The sequence below is a fragment of the Drosophila bipectinata genome, chromosome 2L, assembly GCF_030179905.1.
Source record: "Drosophila bipectinata strain 14024-0381.07 chromosome 2L, DbipHiC1v2, whole genome shotgun sequence".
NCBI classification, from domain to species: domain Eukaryota; kingdom Metazoa; phylum Arthropoda; class Insecta; order Diptera; family Drosophilidae; genus Drosophila; species Drosophila bipectinata.
In genome coordinates, this window is record NC_091736.1 from 14,696,355 (window position 1) to 14,716,259 (window position 19,905).

Genomic DNA, 19,905 nt, shown 5'->3' on the forward strand with positions numbered 1-19,905 from the left:
CTCGGCTCCGCTCATAAGTTTCACTGACGAGTGAACAAAAGTTGGGCAAAAGTGTTAATTTAATGCGTGGTCGTGACAGCTTGACATAATGCCTCGATTATGCTGACACAAACACAATCAGATATATGCGAATCAATAAAGTGTAAATTGTAACATTAAATAGTCATTAGTGTCTAGAGCCGTTTGACCGGAAATTAATCAAGCAATAACCGCATAGCACGAATGCTTTATATTTGTCCACTCGCTCGACGCACACTTACACACTCGTACACACAATTGGCCAAGCCAAAAGGGTTAATGTTTGGGCAGGCCTTTGTACATATCATTAAGCACACAAACGTACAATCTGATTTCGCCTCGTAGATATGTCAAACAAGTGACGGAAACTGTTTATTATTGGCCCATTGCGGGCCGCAAACGGAAAAGGATAAAGGATAAAGGAAGTGTCGGCCGGGCCAGTGAGGCGAAATGGATTTCGGGGCGGGGCCCCAATAAATTTAAATACCCAAGAACACTGACAGCAGAGATCTCTTGAAATGCAATAATTTCATCGGAACCTCCGGGCAGATAAACTCGCATTCCAATGAGTCGGAGTTCGCAGAATTAAAATAGAAAACTGGCAAAAATTGTCAACAATTTTCGGACTTTGTCTGAAAATTGCTCAACATAAAATAAATACCGAAAATGCTTATTTTTTTGGGCTTGAGCTGCCTGAAAGCCGGAACTGCTAACAACACCAAAATCCAGGCTCACAAAGACAAGTCAGCAGGGCGTTTGTCTTTCGGATTGTGATTGCCCCACATGGACAACAACAGCAATTGTGCTCAAGTGCCATTCTAGCCACAAACACACACACAGACAGCTACTCACACTTATACATCTCCACATCCGGTGGCCAACTTCCGTGTGTCAAGAAGCGCTCAAGCATTCATTTATGAATTTTTATTATTTTTTATCTTTGCCACCATTCCCTCTCGAGTATCTACATCTACATTTCCTTCTATTTTCCCCTCTCTTTTTCCCCCCGAGCTGTGTATCTGTATCTGTCCCAAGTCCTTGCAGTTTATATTGTTTTTAGTGGCAACCGACAGCCATTGCTTAGAATGTTTTAACGGGTCTGGGAGTCCTTGGATCAAAGACCGCTCGAAGGGCTTACGGAAAATGTAAACAAGGTTTGCAGCCACACGCAATTAAATTTCAGGAAATCGTCTCTTCTCGATCCGAATTTAATTAAAAACATTTTGCTCAGGAAGAACGGAAGGATGTGAGTTTTGACACACAAGAATGGTCACCTGGAAAAGTGTGTACTAAAATTGGAAGAGTTTTGTTTTCTATCAGACTTGCATTACAAATATGAAGGACATGAAAAGGGAGAAAAAGCTTTAAGTGAGACCTTTTAGAAAACAATAACTTATCCATTACGCATCCGATTCAATAAATAAGCACCATTTATGAATCTACCACATCCGCAAACTTTTGAGACATAATGTAGCTAATATGGAATAGAAGGAATACCTTTTCGTAATTTTAATAGCCTTCAATTTGCATTAAAATATCGTGAAAATAAGGATATACATACAAATTTGGGCCGACTTTTGACCGAAATTATGAGGTTATCCCTTTAAGAAATTGCAAAAATTGAGTCAAATTTTAGTGTTCCAGGTTTTGAAGGAAGATCTAAATTCGGGAAGATATAAAATTTGTCGATCGGATAATTATAAGCAAAAATATGGCAATTTCCCTCAAATAAATAAAATAGATAGATAAATAGATAAATCAAATAAATATCGAAGATCTGAGATCAGGAAGGTAACACCATTTATTGAACTGGCAACTATAAACCACGTTATTGACAGCTACCTGAAATTAATCAACTATTTACCCAAGTTGCAAACCTTAAATTTTAACCTTAAGCCCTAATTTTTTAGTTTTAAGTTAATTTGAACCAATTTTTGTTATAATATTGGCTTAAAGCCGCTAAGTTCTCAGCACTGAGTTGGCATCAGAAGTTAAACGCCGGCCACTGATATTCATTTGTGTGAGAGCAAACAGGAGCCAGCTGAGTAACGCTAAACAAACACAAACACTCGAGCAAATATGCTACACCAGCAATGGCACACACATGTTGATACACATAAATAGCCACACCCCCATGTAGCTACATATAAACGCGTTGATTTCTCAAAACCAAAGTCATCCAGCCATGTGACCAACAACTAGCAACAAGCCAGGATTCGCAGCAGATGGGTTGTGGGCTGAAGGATGTGGGCGGTTGGTGCCACTCTTTGTGGCAGGCAACGCATGGCCTTGTCAACAGAATTGGAGGGGGGATCTTGGGGGCGCCACAGATAGACAACCATAAATATGAATGCATGCTTTGGATAAGGGGTGCGTGAGGGGCAGGAAAGCCGCCGGTCCGGCTTGTTATTTACAACCAGCTTTCAGATCTTGTGGCATAATTTAAGCACCTTGTTTAGCCACTGTTTATGGTCGACTCATGTCAGTGGTCCATCTGCCAGAGGATGCACCAAAAAACATTCATAAAATATACACAAAAATTAAAGTTTTCTTAAGGATGTATAATAAATAAATAAGACAAATGATACATTTTTAAATCGGTCCCAAAAGCATACAGAAAGTTATAAGGAAAAGATTATGATCTCATAATTTTCTGAAAAAACCAAACCCTATCCTTATTTCTCGTAGTGTATTACAGCACTCTGCATAGACAAGTGGTGCTGCATTTCTTTTTGGGGTCACGGGGTCAACGAGCTGGTTGGTCAACGCACACATTCATCAAGCCAAGCCGAGATGGTGCTGGCGCTATGCCACTTTAAATAATTTATAAATGCGACAAATGCAAAAAGTGCTTGGCCATAAAGTTGCTCGGCAAAGGATTTAGGACCTGGCCACGCCTTCAAATGCTACTTACGCAAATCAACAAACAAATCAACAGGACAAACGTGGAAATCCTTTGCCAGAGCTCTCTCAAACGACTCCTCCTCACCCTGTCTCCTGTCAGCTGAAAATTCGTGTTCGGCTATCAAATTGTAAAATGAAAACCGCTGACTTATTTTCCACTCCAACACAAATGTGTGTGGGTGTAGGTGGGTGTGTTGACTGCCTGGCATTATGCAAACACGACAGATCCTTGGCAGAGCAAAAAAAAAAAAAAAAGGAAGAAAGGAATAAAAAAGTAAACCCAAACCTTTCTTCTTTTCGCTCTTGCGTGCTTTGAGCATTCAACGTGTTTTGTCCTCGCATTTTTTCGCAAGTTGAAAATTTGCAAACATTGGAGCATGTGCTGGTAGAAAAAAGTAAAAAAAAAAAAATGGCAGGAAATGGGAGGGGTGAAGGGTTAACCATGGAAGACACCTGCGAGTTCTTGGAAGCTAAACGTGGCACTCTTGCAGTTATGAATTGAAAGTGACGGAAATGATTTCATTTTATATATTTGAGGATTTGATTAGGGTTTATCAGTGCAGATATACACTTCATTTAAGGTTGATTTTAAAGACTTAAATTGCAAAAGCTCTGTAAACTAATCTAATTCTCCCCCATATAAATGGCTTTAATCGGGAGTGCTGATGCCGTGTATCGTATTGATCGCCAGGCCATTAAATATGCATTTACTGATATCGCCTAAATCCGTAGCGAAAACAGCTTATGTGGCACTCACCGTGTCTGTGCCACACACCGTCCGTGTTGTTGTATATCATATGCGAGTACATGTTTGCTTATATATATGTGCGGTTGACAGTCGTAAAGAAAATACATGGAAATCCGAAAAAAATCACCCAAGAATTGAGAAAACAAAACAATAGAATTTAAATGATTTTAATGCGACCATTGAATTTTATTGAAGCCGACGGATGTCGAGGAATTTTCGGTGCTTGGTTATGAGCAGTACGGGTATTCATACCGCACCCTGCGCTGCACCATATGAATATCAACACCAATACAAAAACCCACCATTCGCACTCTGACAATAATAATAATTGTCAATTGCAGCAGCTGACGCACAGGCGGCAGCGCACACGAGTGTCCCATTCTTTTTTTCATATTCAATTTCAAATGAAATTTTCATGTCACACCCGGGCAAACATTCCGCCGCCCTTCTATTCACTTCTGGTGTAAAATTCACGTTAGCTCTTTGCCAACTTAATTCTTGGCGAGAATGGTTAGCATACTTTTTGGGCAGATGTTGTGCACTAGTTTTTGTTCTTGTTTGGCGAATTTTTATGCGCCGTGATATTAGCCCAGTCCTGAAGATATGTGCGGTGCTGTTATGGATAAAGTTGAGCTATTTTGGTATTAAGCTGAGCTGCTTTGCCACTGAGCTGCTTACATGGTATTTGCATATTGGCCTGTCCATCGTATATTTTGATTAGAAATTGCTTCGGGTTTGCCTCAACACTTTTCCCTCCTCCCCTAACCCAAGTCGAAGGCTGAACTTGTGAGCTCCGGGCTTGGAATGTGGCCTTGTTTCGGAATTTTGGCATAACCAGGCATTTAAAATTCATAAGGATTAATATTTCGTGTGCGAGTTGGCCTTGAACGTGGGTCGTATGGCTACGGGATTAGGTATTCCCTTTCTACAGTTTGATATTCTTCAAAGCAATTCAATATCATTTGTGTTCTTGGAAGACGTTATTGTGTTGTTAAGCTCTTTGAAGATGTAATTATTAAGACTAAAGATGACAAAGACTATAGATTTTACTACAGTTAAGAAATTAGAAAATTCTTTTATTAAAACACAAACGTATTTTAAATCTGATTCATTTCGACATTCGACTCTCCACCAATCAATTCTAGTCTCTGGCTGCTTTAATTTCATTTGGTGTTTTCGGGCGGATGCCCAGGGGGTTTGGCTGCCTAACTGCATCACTTTGAGTGCTGTCAGACGGCAAAGTACGCATAATGCAAATGCTAATGACATGTGCTCACAGCCCGACCAAGACCCCACGGAACCCGCAAACAACAGCCATAATAGGCCCATAACAACATTATCATTAGCCGGTGCTGGCAGAACATTAAATTGCAATTGTTGTTGCTGTGCATTTCGAGGCGATGGGTGGGGTGGGGGCGTGGCATTTGCAATCGGGGCATGTAAATGCATGAGTCTAATTGATTTTGTTCCGTGCGGCGACAAAAGCGTCCTTTCGACGCCGTTCACACGGCGTATGCGTGATGCCAGTGCTGATAAAATGCATTTTAAAGCCGTCTTTAGACATTAGCAGCATGTGTCCCAGCCACCTGGGCGCTCGCTCTGCCAACTAACTCGTTTCGTATTATGTGTTTGCTCACAAATTTCATTTTGATGAAGCCAATGTGTGTGGCAATGTGTGTGCTCAGCAGCCGAGAGTTGTTGGCCTTAAACTAGCTCAAAAGCCCCAGCTGAGTGGCTGTCCCTGGGACCCGCCTCCTTCCACCATCCCGCTTTCCCACTTCAGCTGCCCCCGTCATTAGCATATGTAGTTGAGGGTTCCCCCAAACAAGACAAGCAAAAAGTGTACAGCTTCCCAACATCACATGAGCATGGTACATTCTATATACCCCCACCATAGGCCCTTTGGGCCACCCCAGTCGCCCTCCGCCCATCGCCCAGCCAGCTTGGTTTGAGTTGAGCTGACAGGCGAGCTGTCAAAGCGGATTTTAGAGCACTCGTTGCCAGGTAAACAAAAACAGGACATCAGGATGGCCAGGATAACGAACGCCAGTTGCTCTTGATAGCAAATAATGGATAGAATAGTAGAATAGATATAAGTTACATAAGGATGTGAATTTTTGAAATATAATTAGTAATTAAATTTGTAAAAATATTTTTTTCAAACAGATTAGAAAATTTGAAACACCCAACTAACTAAATGCAGTGCAAACACCTGTCATGGGTTGAGTGTTGGCCAAAAGGGTTTAACTGCGTATCTCACTTGTTTCTGTTGTGTTGTTGTTGGTTTTGTTTTCGCTTTCACTGTGGCGGTCTGCCCTTGGCCAAAAATGCATTGTGTTGGCATATTCACGTTCGGGCCGTCGCTCTGCGGCTAAAATTTTGACAGCCGCCAGCTCGAAGGACGTCATGGGACCCAAATACCTTGTTAACATATCGCACAAGGATATAAGGTACTCCATGCTTCGTATACTTAATTTAGTTTAAAATGCAGGACAACCACACAAAGTTTGATGAAAGGCGTGACTCCGAGCTTGTTTATTTAGGACGTCTTTACCTGCCAAAGAACAATTAACATTCTCTCCGAGATTTACAAACTTTCTAAGCCAAGTCTTTTAAAGGCACATGGTGCTAATTTGCGTTGGCTTCTCAGCGGGATTGCCATCGTTATCAACCAGTAAATGGACATCAGAATATTTGATTTTATCCAGCTCGGCATACACGCTTTTGCTAATAAACAATTCCGGGTACTGCCAAAATATTTTGTTTAAAGAAAAACATATTAACAGTTAAACAATTTTGCTTACCATTTTGGCCATTTTCCAGCAATCCAAAGCTCTTTTGTTTAATTGCAATTTCAGGTTGATGGTCGCCAAGTAACCCCAGACATCGGGAACAAAAATCTCCATTTCAGTGCAGCGGGACAAATATGAAATCGAGTCTTGCAGGCGATTTAGCTAAGAGCGAAATTATTACAGGGTTTAACTCAGTAATGCTTTAAAAACTCACATGATAAAGTGTTAATCCTTTGCTATAGTTTGCAATAAAACTTCTATGTTTTCTGTTAGACGGTACACAAATATCAAAGGCCTCATTGGCCAACTCATAGTTGCCCCTCTCAAAGGCCAACTGTCCCAGCCTCATAAAACTCAGCTTAAAGAGTAACCTATCATCTGCCTCGGTTATGGCCAGAAGCTGCTGAAAATATTGAAGGGCCTCATCACAACGCCCCCTGGCATATTCCACATTGCCATTAATGTGAAGTTGATAGCAGCGCTTTGAAGGATATATAATTTAAAATATAAATAGTTATTCAAAGAAAATTTTATAACTCACCATTAAGGGGGCCGTCACAGCATTGGTTGTGGGAATATTCAGAATTGTAAAGGTCTCATCGATCTGTCTTTGCAATATCTTCAGAGTAGTCCTTATAAGATACACCTCCGAAGGTGAAAAACAAGTTTCTATTTCCGCAAAGACAGTTTCGGCAAATACATAAGCCCCCAATCTTGCAAATAGTTTGAAAACTGGATAAAAGTGTACATTCATGGTCGTGCTACTGCTACTCATTGCAAAATCCACCGGCATGTACAATTCGTATAGAGAGCGCGGAGTGAATGAGAAAATTTTTCCAGGAATCTCATAGAGATTCTCGAACTTCCAGCGTGTGTACTCCATGCCGGGCAAATAGTTGTTCAGCTTATAATAGCAATAAAGCAAGATCCATGGTTCAACCTCCAAGCTATTCTTGGTGGCCAATTGTCGCAGATTATCCAATAAATTTGAGTAAGACACGGCTTGGACTTCCTCGTCCGTCGATCGTAGATCCATCATGTAATCAACATAGACCTGCAGCAACTGGCTGTGCTAAAGAGAGACTGTAGTTATATTTTATGTAATTTTTGTCTGAAAAGTAACTTGATTTCTCACGTAAAATATACGCCACTCCATTCACTCGATCGTGGCTTTTGAAAATATCTAGCTGCTTGAGCAAACTGCAAATTCTCGACGCTGTTGAGCAGAGTTACATAGTCAAAGTTGATTTGGCTGGTGGTTTGGTTCTTAATTTCCCCGTACATCTGAATGGCCATGTCCCGGAGACCGATTTGGGACACCATTCGCATTTCATCCATCAGGCGAACTAGATTTAGCTGATCATATTCCTGTTCTAGATTATTATCGCAGCATTGCCAGGAGCAGTTATTCAAAATCCCCTCAACACGTTCCATAAGCTCTTGATACATGTGGGTTAGCATTTCCTAAAAATCCAATAAAATATATAAATTTTTTATTCTACTAATGATATCCTGAAACTCACTCTAAATTCAATATTAGTTGATGTGGGCATCCGAACATTAAAATCACAACCGCAGATCTTTAGCAACAAGTTGCTGAGATTTCCCAACTGGCAACAGAAGAAATCACGTTTCTGATCAATACTCTCCACCTCTCGCTTTATAATAAAGCTGATCATATCCGAGATGAGCTCATCAAAGGCTCTATACAGTTCCAGTAGAACATTGCGATTTTCCTCCTCTTCGTTTTCATTTAGAAACTCTATATCGAAACAGCGACGTAGCTTGGCTCTTTTCAGAAGACTTTCGTTGAACTTGTCGAGGGGTTCATTCCTTTGGCAGAGCGGTTGAAAGAAACAAATCTTAAGAGTGCAGAACATAGGACCTATTTGCCAGGTAGTCCGTGGAGACTCTGTCGCTTCTTCTGGATTCTCCAGGATGGGTTTTAAAAGTGTCGCAAAACGGCAATAGTTAACTATGAAAAAAGTAAATGAAATTTTTGATTCGCGAAAGTAAAAACTTACCTCCTGGATAGCCAAAAATACTGGGATTTATCACACCTTCGTACAAAACATTTTCGGGGACTTCTTGATAAAATTGCACCAACAACTCATAATCGTTGTGAACCACCGCCTCCTCGAGAATCTTTCGCATATCCTCGTTTATTACAAAGCGATGCAAGGAGTTGTTAATCAAAGCCAAATCCGTTACAGGATCGATGAGATGCAGGCGAAAGTTCACATCCTTTTCCCACAGAAGCATCCTGAAGATACGAGGTAGCTTAATGCGAGAATTGGTTTCCATTTGGTTGGAACTGAAGTTGGTGTTGGGGTTCAGATCCCGCTTAATGTTTTCCCAGACGATGCTCGTGTTCTGGTCACTAATGATCTGGGACAGAAAGCCAAAGTATGTGCACAGTGGTATGACTGGAAAAATTCCTTCCTCGCCCTCAGGATATCGAGACCGAAAGGACAGTTGTATGCCCAGTTCCGCAGATTTGTGGTGCAGCTCCTCCGGAACATTGTAGATCGATTCCAGCGTCAAAAAGGCCAAATTGGTAAAGTTAAACTCCTTGAGGATGGGCAGGATCGAGTACATGTGCCATATACTGCAAGATGTGATCTTCTGATTGCCCCTGGCCTGCAATAGACTGTCATACTCTGGATACAAGAGGACAGTGACGTCGCTGATGAATCGGCGACGCTGAAAAAGTTGCAACAAATCGCAGTGTCCTCGGGACAGGAGCTCCAAGCGTTCGGGCACCCAACCGTAGTCCTCTTCCATGTCGCCCTCTAGTATGTCTCCTAGAACGGAGTCGGATGATTTCTTGCTAGTCCTTGACCTCCTAGTCTTCTTTGGGCCAGTAGCTTCGTTGGCCTCCGAAGTTTCTGTGCCACTTCGCGACTTCATGGTCTCAGAATCTCCTTTGCGATGAGCCGGAATCTTTTGGTACAAACTAATCACTAGCGGACTATCGCTAAAGATATTCATGTCCTCGATATCGTCCTGCAGTACACCCATGGCAAAGACAGGCTTCTGGAGATTGAATTCGTGCTGATAAATAATTGTCTCTGTGGTGTATTTTTCCTGCATTTTTTGCAGTGTATGTTTGGAGTGATACAAATGCAGTTCCAGCGGATACCCTGTTTCCGGTAACTTGGTCAGTTCGTTCAACTGGATGTAGAGAAATACCCTTTGCTGTATTTTTTGTTTTGTGGCCTCTGCTCCTTCTTGGTTCTCTCCTGTCGTCTCTTCTTCTATTTCCTCCTGCTGGCCGGCGGAGGACCGTCCTTGAACAGCACGTTTTCGACGCGTTGTCCTGGAAGTCCTGCGGACTGTGTTCTTGGCGGTAACAGTGCTTCGTTCCATTGCGAGTGCTATTTAATATAATATAGGTGTGCTGGGGAAAAACTTCAAACTGATGTGTTGATCGACTCATGAATGCATGGAAACTTGATGATTTTTTGAAAGAGATAGGCAATAAAATATACCCTTTATTATTTTTAAAGCTCTCGCTTGAAATAAATCCTTGAGAAATCAGATACGAAATAAGATCTCAAAACACACGCTGAAACATTAAAATTGTTTTCAAAAAAATGGTTACTTACCCGCACTTTGAGGCTCTCAACGTTTTTTATTTACAGATGGCCAAAAACAAAATAAAATGCGCACGCACAAAAATGTTTTATGTATTTTGATGCCGACGCCGCGGGATTCTAAACAATAAACACTTCAACAAGTTGGTTGCTCCGTTTTCTGGGAACTGTCTGGGCCAAGAGTCGTATGGCATTTGGTCGGGAAATGTGAGGGCTTTATGGCTCGCAGACGAAGTTTTATTAGACACGGTGGGGTCGTAAACAATTTTTTGGAAAAGTGTTAAGAAGATTTCGCCACGAAGCCCCCAGCCCTGTGAATATTGTATGACAGGTTGGATTCGCTCCTCAAACTAACATCTGCTGCACCCGAGGATTTCATCTAATCAGACATGGTAAGTACAGTCATCTGTGAAGCCATTCCGCCACTGCATTAGGGTAATGAGAGTACAATGGATTTATCGCCTTCTCAAGGATATTTTTTCTCCTTATTCCCCTCCTATTAGAAGAAAACCATTGAAAGACATAACAATTAAAAGGCAAGCAGTTGCCAAGTAATTAATTCCCTCGGAGGAGACAAGTGGCAGAATAAATTGAATTGAATGCACAGAACTAGGGGCAAAGAGACTCAATTTATTTGATTTCATTTTCCCTCTCGTTTCGTTGTTTTGTGTTATTTTCATTCATCAAAAGTTTGTTGTACAAAGTCAATGGAAATGCATTTTTTAAATTAAACTTCTGCAAAAGTTTTTCCCATAAATGTGCACACACGTTGACGTAGCGACAAGAACAATAATAAAAAAAAGTGCCAGCGAAATAAAGGAACAAAAATTAACACTTGACCTGTAACTGGATGGGGAAAAAAAAGCCATATAAAAATATTGCAAATTTATACAAGCCAAAGGGGCAAAGGATCTGCAGCATGAGGCAGGAGGTTGGAATTTCAGTGCGTAAACTTATGCCATATATTGCATTTATAACGTGCCCAGCGCTCCGAATATTATTATTATTTAAATGTGGGTCAGACGGAATTTGCATAGCGCAATTTTCGGCCAACCGGGCGCTCCCGGCCGCCCACTCAAGACTCCTTGGCTGCTGGCCCCACAGGACCTTATGCCAAAAGGAGGCAGCGGTGCACTTAAAATGCAGCTCTCACAACTTTAATATAACTTAATCCTTTTTGTGGCGCCTCATTGTGCATGGATGTGTATGGGTGTGGGGACGTGTGTGTGTGTGTAACTTACGAATTATGGCGTTAATACCACTGTGTGCTTATGAGCCTTTCCCAGCATGCTGTGTGTGTGTGTGTGTTTGAGCTCTTGTTACTTTAGCAAGTTGACTTTAGGGATCATCATTAGAAGGAGGCGAGAAGGATGTGACGGAGAACAGTTCGTGGTTGGAGGTTCTCTGGTAAAAGTCCGATGACGTTGGGAACTTATTTTTAGAATGTTAATTATCCCGATGTGTATGAGTGGAGCAAGATTCTCAGGATATGCACGGATTAGATTCAAAGTTACTTCTTGCTCTTTTTACATTTCTTTAATTATAACCATTTCTGTGGCAGATATATATTTTCTATTTATTTTGTGGTTTTACCATGAGGAGTGTCAAAAGCCACTGCAAAATCGGAAAACCACTACAGGAGTGATAACACTCCACTCCTGGAAAAGCGTTGCTGCAGCGGTTGCATCTCGGTGGCCAAAAAAACGGATACGAGAAGGCAAATCCCTTCCCGGTGGCACACGTATGTGGATACGATTACAAAATGCTGGAAACGGAATTTGCAAAATGTCACGTATGAAGCTCGTTGGTAACTAAGATGAAAATTCACCTCCGAATGACAAGTCGAGGCGGAGAGCTTTGGAAAATTATGGCAATCTCTATTGGAAGTGTATACAAAAAAAGGGAAAACTACATTATTAGAACTAGTTCTGACGATTTAGCGGTCCAAAATATTTGAAACTTCCATCCACCAACACCTAGGGGTAATACTATCCGATCTAGTCGGTAGGGCTCCAGCCGAAAGTATAGGGCTTGCTGATGTCCGAAGGCTGCATCATGGCATAGCCCCCCCATCCGCTGGTATCGCCGCTCGGCTGCGGATGATAGTTGGTGTAACCGTAGCTATTGCCCGAAAACGCCTGCAGATGCACCTGCTGCTGCTGCAATTGTTGCTGCTGCATTTGAAACTGCTGCTGCTGTTGCATCAGGGCCAACATTCGCATCTGGTCGACTGTAGCATTTTCGGAAAGGTTTGGTGCAAGTGCTGGGCCAGGGACTGGAGCAGAATAGGGCCCTCCGGAAAGACAGGGTGGGGCGAGGCCTGGGGCAGTTCCTGCGGCTGGTACCGTCCAATTTCCGAAGGCCTGCTGTGTTTGAGGCTGTTTAGGAGCCTTGTACGATTGCCTGGGAGTTCCTGCCAGTCCGCCACTTCTTTGATAAGAGCAGATGCCCGACTGGCCGGTATTTCGCATCTGTGCCCGCTGGGCGGTATGGAGGCAGGGGGCACCGACGGATTTATGACGCTGCTTCTGCTGCTGTTGCTGATGCTGGCACATTGACTGTGGCGGTTGCTGACCCATCGACTGTGGCGATTGCAGATACATTCCGTAACCCATACCTGGATACATCGGCCCGCCGTAAGCGATTCCGTTTCCGTACACAATCATGTCATTCTGCGGAATTTGACGCTGACCTTTGCGTTGCCTTTGACCCACTGCGGCCGGTTGATTGGCACCTGACCTGTGCACACTGGACATCCTGGAGTTTTGTATATATATTTTTTTTGAAACTATTACTGGAATTTCGACAGCCAAATTTTATACAGCCTGACACCGAAACTTTTGTCTAAATACTGGTTATTCTGGGCATTGCGTACTGACATCCAAACCAAAGCCAGCTATCCCCTTTCAAAGGCTCATTAATTTGCCACATGAAGTATTTCCTAGGGGTTCAAAGGGCTTTGTATTACGGCTGAGCCTGTCAAAGGATCTGTCGCCTTATCAGCACGTACAGAGAACAAAATAAACACCAGAAGTAGGGGGCATTTTTAATTAAAACAAGGGAGTACTTCAAGCAGACTGACTAGACAGTCTAGATGCAAAACAAAGTCATATGGCACGTAGTAATGAAGATAACCAAAACACTTGGAGATTTCAACATTATCTTAAGAACTGGTTAAAGGATCCTAGCCAAGCAAAATTAAAAATCAAGATGCAGAAGCACTTCCTGATTCTCCTGTCAGTTGCCTCGTAACTCCCAAAAGTCATAAGCCTACAAAAAATTAACAAAAAAATATTCAACAGATTTTGGGAAACACCAGTTTAGGCCTAAACCTTTCACAAAAATTTTAACCAAACTAGTGAGTAACCAGAATAGTCTCCTCTTCCAACCATTTAATCGAACTCCGCAGACAATATCCCGGACCTTTGACCAACATGTTTCCCGATGAGTTCGACAACCAGCCCTTCGATCCCTTCAACGTGGGTCCGCCCAACTCGGGACTCCGTCTGGACTACGATATTCCCACCTGCTGCTCATATCCACCACCTGTATTTGTCGCCAAGCCGGAATACGTTAAGGCGGCCAGGGAACAGAAGGCCCTGTTGGCCGGCTCCCAGGCCTCGCTCTCCCGGAGCAGCAAGCTCAAGGCGGATCCGTCCCAAATCGGCGAGGTGGCCATTTCAAAGGCCATTAACGAGGAGATGACCCTGGCAAAGAAGCAGGCGGCTGCCATCCACGAAAACGCGCGCATCAATGCAGGCCGGGAATCAAAGGTGAACGTTTCCCAGGACGAGGCGGTCTCTGTCAAGGACTCTGTGCGCACTCTGCTGCCCGTGAAGTCGAAGCGTCAAACCAGTGGGGAGGGTGAGGTCCAAAGCTCCGAATCGGATTCAAGTGTGGGCAGCAAAGTGTCCCAGATCAGCTACAAGGCCTCTAGAATCTCCCAAGCCGGTTCCGCGACAGCTTCCAGTACCACTCTTACACCAAAGTCGATTTTGAAAAATCCCATCTCGTTCAAAGACGCAGTGAGATCCACCATAAGCATGAAATCAAAGGTATCTGCCACAAACCACCTGAAACCCAGGGCTTCAGAGAGATCCACAAGATCCCATACATCCCAAAAAAATGCCGAAGCAACTGCTTCAAATGCCACAATCAAAAACTCGATTGTATCCTTAAGAAAAGATAAGGAAACCGCGTCAAAAGCTTCGATAAAATCAAAAACGAGTGAAGCTACATCCAGGATTGGACTAAAGGAAAATTTCAATAAACTGACGCAGAATTCGGAATCCTCCATTGGAAAGTCCTTAACGGAACAAGTGGCCGATTTGGCAGATCGCCTAAACGCCGGAAATGAGCCAAACTTTAGGCGTTACGACTCGGTGCTTCGAAATCACTCCATTTCCGAGCCAAAAAAACTGAATCATGGGGATCGTATGACTTTCTGGTTCAGCGATGCGGTGCTTTCATAAAACAAAAACTATTTTTTAGCGCAACAATTTAAGAACGTTACTTTAGCTTGCGTTAACCGGAAACCATATAAATAAAAATTAGTAGTTTTCATATTCAATCTATTTAACAAGAAAAAAGTACAAAAAATTGAACGCAAAACTTGATTTGCGGTTCGACAGTTTTTGGTTGACATTCGGTGTCATTAATTCAAAAAGCGGTAGGAAAAAATATATTTGCGGTCACTGGTCCATATTGAAAATGCAGAAACCCAGCAAAAATTATGCGCTTAAAAAGAGGTCAGACATAGTTTGTCCTCGTCACTGTAAATTGGAAAGTATTTATTCGATCATTAAAAATTCAAGCCAACTGAAAAATAAACCAAAATTTATTATAATTAAAAAAAAAACAAAACTAACCTGTGTTTCCGAAAATAAAACGCAAATTCAATCCGATTATTCAAACAGATCACTGAACAGGCAACCCAAATTATCAAAAATAATGCAAAAATAGTGTGCAAATCGTTTTGTTCGGTTATCAAATTAATGGGAGAGCTCCAGTTCGCTGGAGCGTTGTGTTTGGGCCATTGTGGTTAATTTTAGTTTATTTATTACAGCGCAGAATGCTAATTGCAACTGCCAGAGGACGACAACAATGTTAGTTGCTGGTTTGTCGGTAGCTGCCTAATCAGCATCAGTGTTTCGCCCTCGGGCCCCTAATTGTGGGCTTCGCAAAATGCTTTCGCAGAAAAACGGACGGCCAGGGGGAAGTGAGTGTAACAATTATAATAAATGCTTGTGGCTTACATTTAATTGCATGTCAATTTGTAAGCCACTGGCCCGAGCACACTCGTCCGTAAGTAGGACACAATAAATGAGGCAAGTCCTGGCTGTGTGGGGGGCAGAGGCGCAAAATATTTATATGGAAATGCGGGGATTTTTATGCTTGTACTTGGACAATAAAGGAAACAACTGCAATAATGGCCACGGCGCATAAAGTACCAGAAATAACAGCAACAAGCAACTTTCCTAAAGTGCAAAAACCACCAACACCAAAAACACCAAAGGGCTGGCAGGCCAGCAGGCTGGCTGGGCTTCGAAATGAAACAAACGCTGAGAGAAAAATATATTTAATACGAAAACTTTTGCAATAACGGAAATGAAATGGAAATGGACGCGCGCCAATAGACATAAATGCGACTGTAAGTACACAGTATATATAAGTGTGTGTGTGTGTATGGGAGGACCCATTGGCAACAGGATACAAATAGGACACGGCAGTCGGCAGAGCATCCAGCAACTACAACTACAAAAAGCCACAATCCCCGATGCTGGCCGTGTAAAACAAAAGCGCCATCGCACAATGCAAAAACAAACAGCGAAAACCAACACGGATCTCAAAAGTAAAACTAACAACAATATCCGCAAAAAGCAATTGCACAAAGGCGAGCTGCCACCGCCATCAGATGCAGCCCACATTGCGCCTATAAAGAGCATAAAATATTAAAAAAGGTGCCTCTATATAGGCTTTCTTGGGTTTGACTAAAAATAGGTATAACATTTTTAGAAATAATACTGGGTCTAAAATAAAAAAAAAAAACTTCTAACTAATGCCTTGTCTTACTTCTAAGAGGAAACTAAAACATATTTGGCTTGAACACACACTTGAATTTGTCGCAATGCAGATATTATGCACACTAGCCGAGACCTTTTTGTGGCCGACACACAGTGCGTATGCGTAATAAAATTAACGTAGACTGTGACACATGGTCGCCCCCAGGCTGAGGTACAAGCGGCAGTGAATAATGTTTGCTTTTGAGTTGAGGGCGTGTTGAATGTTTGCCTTTATTGGCCATTAATGAAAGCATAAATACAAAATCGGCTTGTGACACTAACGACAGCCTCGAGCGACTTTCGGCTGTCTGTTGGCTTATGGCCTCATTAATAATAGTTTCATTTTGATGTGAAGCCAATTTTGAAATATTATAGGCCTGGCACAAGCCGAGGTAATACAATTTTCCAATTCACATTTATCTGACAGGGTCAAAGCCTGAGCATTTTATGCAGTGTCCTGGCCTGCAGCTGCAGTTAATTACCACTGACAAGTGCCAGTGATGGAATTCAATTAACCAATCCTAAGCCACTCTAAGGAAAATGCTCCCAAGGCTACCGCAAATTCACAATTTATAATTACTTTGTGCGAAATAGAGAATTATTAATGCCCTTTTGATTAAATCAGTGAATCTGTAGCGAGCGAATAACCATTTTTAATGGCTAGCACTGCGTGAATAATAGATGACTGATTATTAAAAATCCCCCAAGGCATCAGTATTCTCTTTAATTCATTAAATTTAATTTTTAAGCTGCCACATTTTTATACAGCTGTGTATTCTTTTATTTTTTTATAAATACATTTACCATATAACTGCTTTTTCAATTAAGTCTAAATGCAGTTGATTAACAAATTCAATTTGCACGCGGCGGCTGCGGTCAGGAAAGAATTTTTCGCCGATGCAGCAAGACGTGCACAATTATCAGCGAGCCATTAAAACATTTGCTTTATTATCTGGCGCATTATTGTCCGCCTGCTAAAAAGGGAGAAAAAAATTAATTTATAATTTGCATAATGATAAATGGGGGAGCGGCTTTAAAGGCGACTACAAATCAAGGCGACCAAATGGCAAAAGTGAATTCAAAAAGCGAAGCCAAGTCAACGGGAAATAATTCATGGTCCCATTGTGGAGCCGGGAGTCGTGGCTCTGATTTCGTAGTGAAAGTCAACCGAGTCATTTGTCGTCATAACTTTTGTCATTAAAAGCAGTCCACAGGCGGCGGGAGAAGGACTATCGCCCCGGGCTCCTCCTCCATGCCCCAGGAGATGGCGCAGTCGGAGTGAAGGAGAGTGGTGCGGGACCGGCTACGTGCCGGGACGGACAAAGGCAGATCCCGTCAGCGCTCCGTCTGTGTATACATTTTTCATAACATGCTAAAATTTATACACAAGTCTGCCAGTGTGGTTGCCACACGACATCCAAGTCACGTTTCTTAATATGTCTGTGTATGCGGCCGCCAGGATAAGTGTCCAAGTTGGTTTATGTGGGCGAGTGGGTGTGCGTGTGTGTGAGTCTAACACATTTTTAATTTATTTTTACCATCCCTCCATGGAGGTGGCGTGGCGGTTCCAGCCACAGCCTCAGGCAGCGGGTTAAGAGTCTGCTTGAACCCTCAAGAGGCGGTCAGATGCAGGCTTCTTGAATCTTGAATCTCAGACTCAAACTCAAAGTCGAAGTCGAACTCGAAGTCTGAGTCCTTCAGTGTTGTCTTCACCAAAGTGAACAATAGCCACTTTTGGGCTTTTGTTTCCATTTTAACCCCTTCTATGTATTGTGTATCACTTGTTATTCGTAGTTCAGAAAAATTGTAATATAATTCTAAAAAAGCAGGCTTTGAGTTTTACTTCACATACAACAAATGAAAAAGTAACTTTCATCCAAACTTCATTCCTATCTCTGACTGCCACTGGACTAGAACAGTTTCTCTATCAAATTAAAAAAAGAAGGAAAAAAAATAAATCTTCAATTAAAATGATGGAGGAGGAGGATACATGTGAAGCAGTGCATGATGTCGATCTGTTAACGCCCAACGAATGGATCAAGAATATCCTCAGTTTTGGAGTCATGGGCATCGCTTTAATTTACTTGCTGTACGTCCAAGTAGTCGAACGCCAATGGCTGGGACGTGTACGTAATTTTTTCGGGAGAAAGCCGGACCCATTGGCCCTAGAGTCTGATGGCAGTGACGAGGACGATAGCATTATACTAGAAGACGATGAATTTCTATTTAGGAATCTCAATCCTAACCAGAGCGTGGAGCAGTATCGCCGTCAGCGTTTCGAGGCAGCCGCTGCAGCATTGGATCACTCTGGAGTCCAGGAGGTGTATAATTTACCCATGGAGGCAGAACCACTTCGCCGACGCGAAAATTTGGATTAGAGGACTGGAATTATGCCATTCAACTCTTAATCCACGAATGTCACAATAAATAGAACAATTACGGAACGGACATTTGAAGACCACGATCTCCGTATCCGTCGACTTAATAAAATTCCCGGCCCAGCCGTAATCCTTTGAAATTAATTTGCTGCCTTTGTCTCTGGGTCTGTGTCTCGGGTCTTACAATTTCGTTGGCCATTTTAATTGGTTTGCGAGCACATAAGCCGGCCATAAGTCGCCAGGTGAAACAGTGGCAACGGGTAAAAATGCGTATATACACTACCATATATATGTATATGTTGGTATATATTTGCTCAGCTGTCTCGGGACAAGATGCAGCAAGGACTCTGTTTCACGGCCTGGACAATTGTGGCAAATGGAAGGCGCTTAAGATTAAAATACGCTCCATGGACTGGATACGATGGCAAAACCACAAAGCAAACACAAACACAAATAGAGATGAGTGGGTACGAGGGTGGGCAGTGGCTCAGAGGGGTTTCAAAAGGGGTCTGAAAGTGACAGAAGTGAAAAAAAAATTAAATACGAAAGTAATAACCAGGGAACAGTAGTCGAGTTTTTAAATGCCCTTAAGCTGGTAATTATGAAAATTGCAAATTATAATAACAGGGGAAAAATAGCAGGTAGTTTAATAAAAATCTTTTTTCCAGGGTATGCATTTTTTTTCCGTTTTTTGTTTGTGAAATCAAAGTAGTCATAATTGTATAATTGACATATGAGAATATTAATTAAGGTCTGGGCCCGATTTTTGGAAACATCGATAGTATTGATGTATCACTCGATGTTTCTGTACCCCTAGTCTAGGGTGTGGCAACTTTTTATTCATTAATTTTTTGCATTTATTTTTCATTAAAAGAGTACCAACCAGTCGACTAGAAGCCATCATTTCCATTATTCAACCGCCCACATGTCCAAAAGCAAACATTTTAAAGTTCAAAGGAAGGTCCTTAACCTGCAGCCGGGGGCGGATTGCACTTGCACTCACGTACATCACTTGCCACCGTTGCTGCTGCTGCTGTTGCTGTTGCTGTCGCCGCTGGAGGAGTTGCTGCTGGCTTTTGTGTTACCACTGCCGTTGCAGTTGCAACTGCTGCAGCTCCAGCTCCACCAGCTAGCTGCTAAATGAAGTGAGTGTCAGCGCAAATGCAAACAAATGAGAGCAACGCATAAAGCGAAAAGCAAAAGGCGTCGCAAATCAACAGAGGACTTCCATCAAGTGAAGCGACAGGATCCAGAGTCCCGTTCCTATTTGGCCAACTCCCCTGGCCAGCCAAATGGGGTCAGTGCTCCGGGCTAGCACTCCCATTGTTGCTTAGTTTTAATAATATTAATGCACACTAATGTGCGGAGAAACACATTTAAGTATTTCCCGTTGAGTTGCGACCACAA

At 42.4% G+C, this 19,905-nt stretch overlaps 4 protein-coding genes across 5 annotated transcripts; 2 read left to right on the forward strand and 2 right to left on the reverse strand.

The window, feature by feature from the left end:
- Positions 1 to 5,895: 5,895 nt before the first annotated feature.
- On the reverse strand, positions 5,896 to 9,915 carry LOC108125550 (uncharacterized). Of its 2 annotated transcripts, XM_017241771.3 has the most exons (7): positions 8,487 to 9,914; positions 7,986 to 8,437; positions 7,598 to 7,926; positions 7,004 to 7,529; positions 6,677 to 6,943; positions 6,475 to 6,624; positions 5,896 to 6,417 (listed from the first exon to the last, which is right to left on the reverse strand). In XM_017241771.3, the coding sequence occupies exons 1-7, from the start codon at positions 9,829 to 9,831 to the stop codon at positions 6,283 to 6,285; spliced, it is 3,204 nt and encodes a 1,067-aa protein (XP_017097260.2). In that variant the 5' UTR covers positions 9,832 to 9,914; the 3' UTR covers positions 5,896 to 6,282. The 2 variants fall into 2 exon arrangements, with proteins under 2 accessions (XP_017097260.2, XP_070133050.1); XM_070276949.1 differs by lacking the exons at positions 5,896 to 6,417; positions 6,475 to 6,624; positions 6,677 to 6,943 and having other exon boundaries at positions 7,364 to 7,534; positions 8,487 to 9,915.
- Positions 9,916 to 11,914: 1,999 nt separating this feature from the next.
- On the reverse strand, positions 11,915 to 12,930 carry LOC108125568 (uncharacterized). Its single transcript, XM_017241791.3, has one exon. It carries the CDS (start codon positions 12,812 to 12,814, stop codon positions 12,056 to 12,058), a length of 759 nt encoding a protein of 252 aa, XP_017097280.3. The 5' UTR covers positions 12,815 to 12,930; the 3' UTR covers positions 11,915 to 12,055.
- Positions 12,931 to 13,256: 326 nt separating this feature from the next.
- Positions 13,257 to 14,931, forward strand: LOC108126073 (uncharacterized). The gene is made up of 2 exons (XM_017242517.3): positions 13,257 to 13,416; positions 13,468 to 14,931. Exon 2 carries the CDS (start codon positions 13,493 to 13,495, stop codon positions 14,528 to 14,530), a length of 1,038 nt encoding a protein of 345 aa, XP_017098006.2. The 5' UTR covers positions 13,257 to 13,416; positions 13,468 to 13,492; the 3' UTR covers positions 14,531 to 14,931.
- A 3,064-nt stretch (positions 14,932 to 17,995) lies between these two features.
- Positions 17,996 to 18,640, forward strand: LOC108126074 (uncharacterized). Its single transcript, XM_017242518.3, has one exon. The coding sequence runs from the start codon at positions 18,091 to 18,093 to the stop codon at positions 18,496 to 18,498; it is 408 nt and encodes a 135-aa protein (XP_017098007.3). The 5' UTR covers positions 17,996 to 18,090; the 3' UTR covers positions 18,499 to 18,640.
- Positions 18,641 to 19,905: the final 1,265 nt, after the last annotated feature.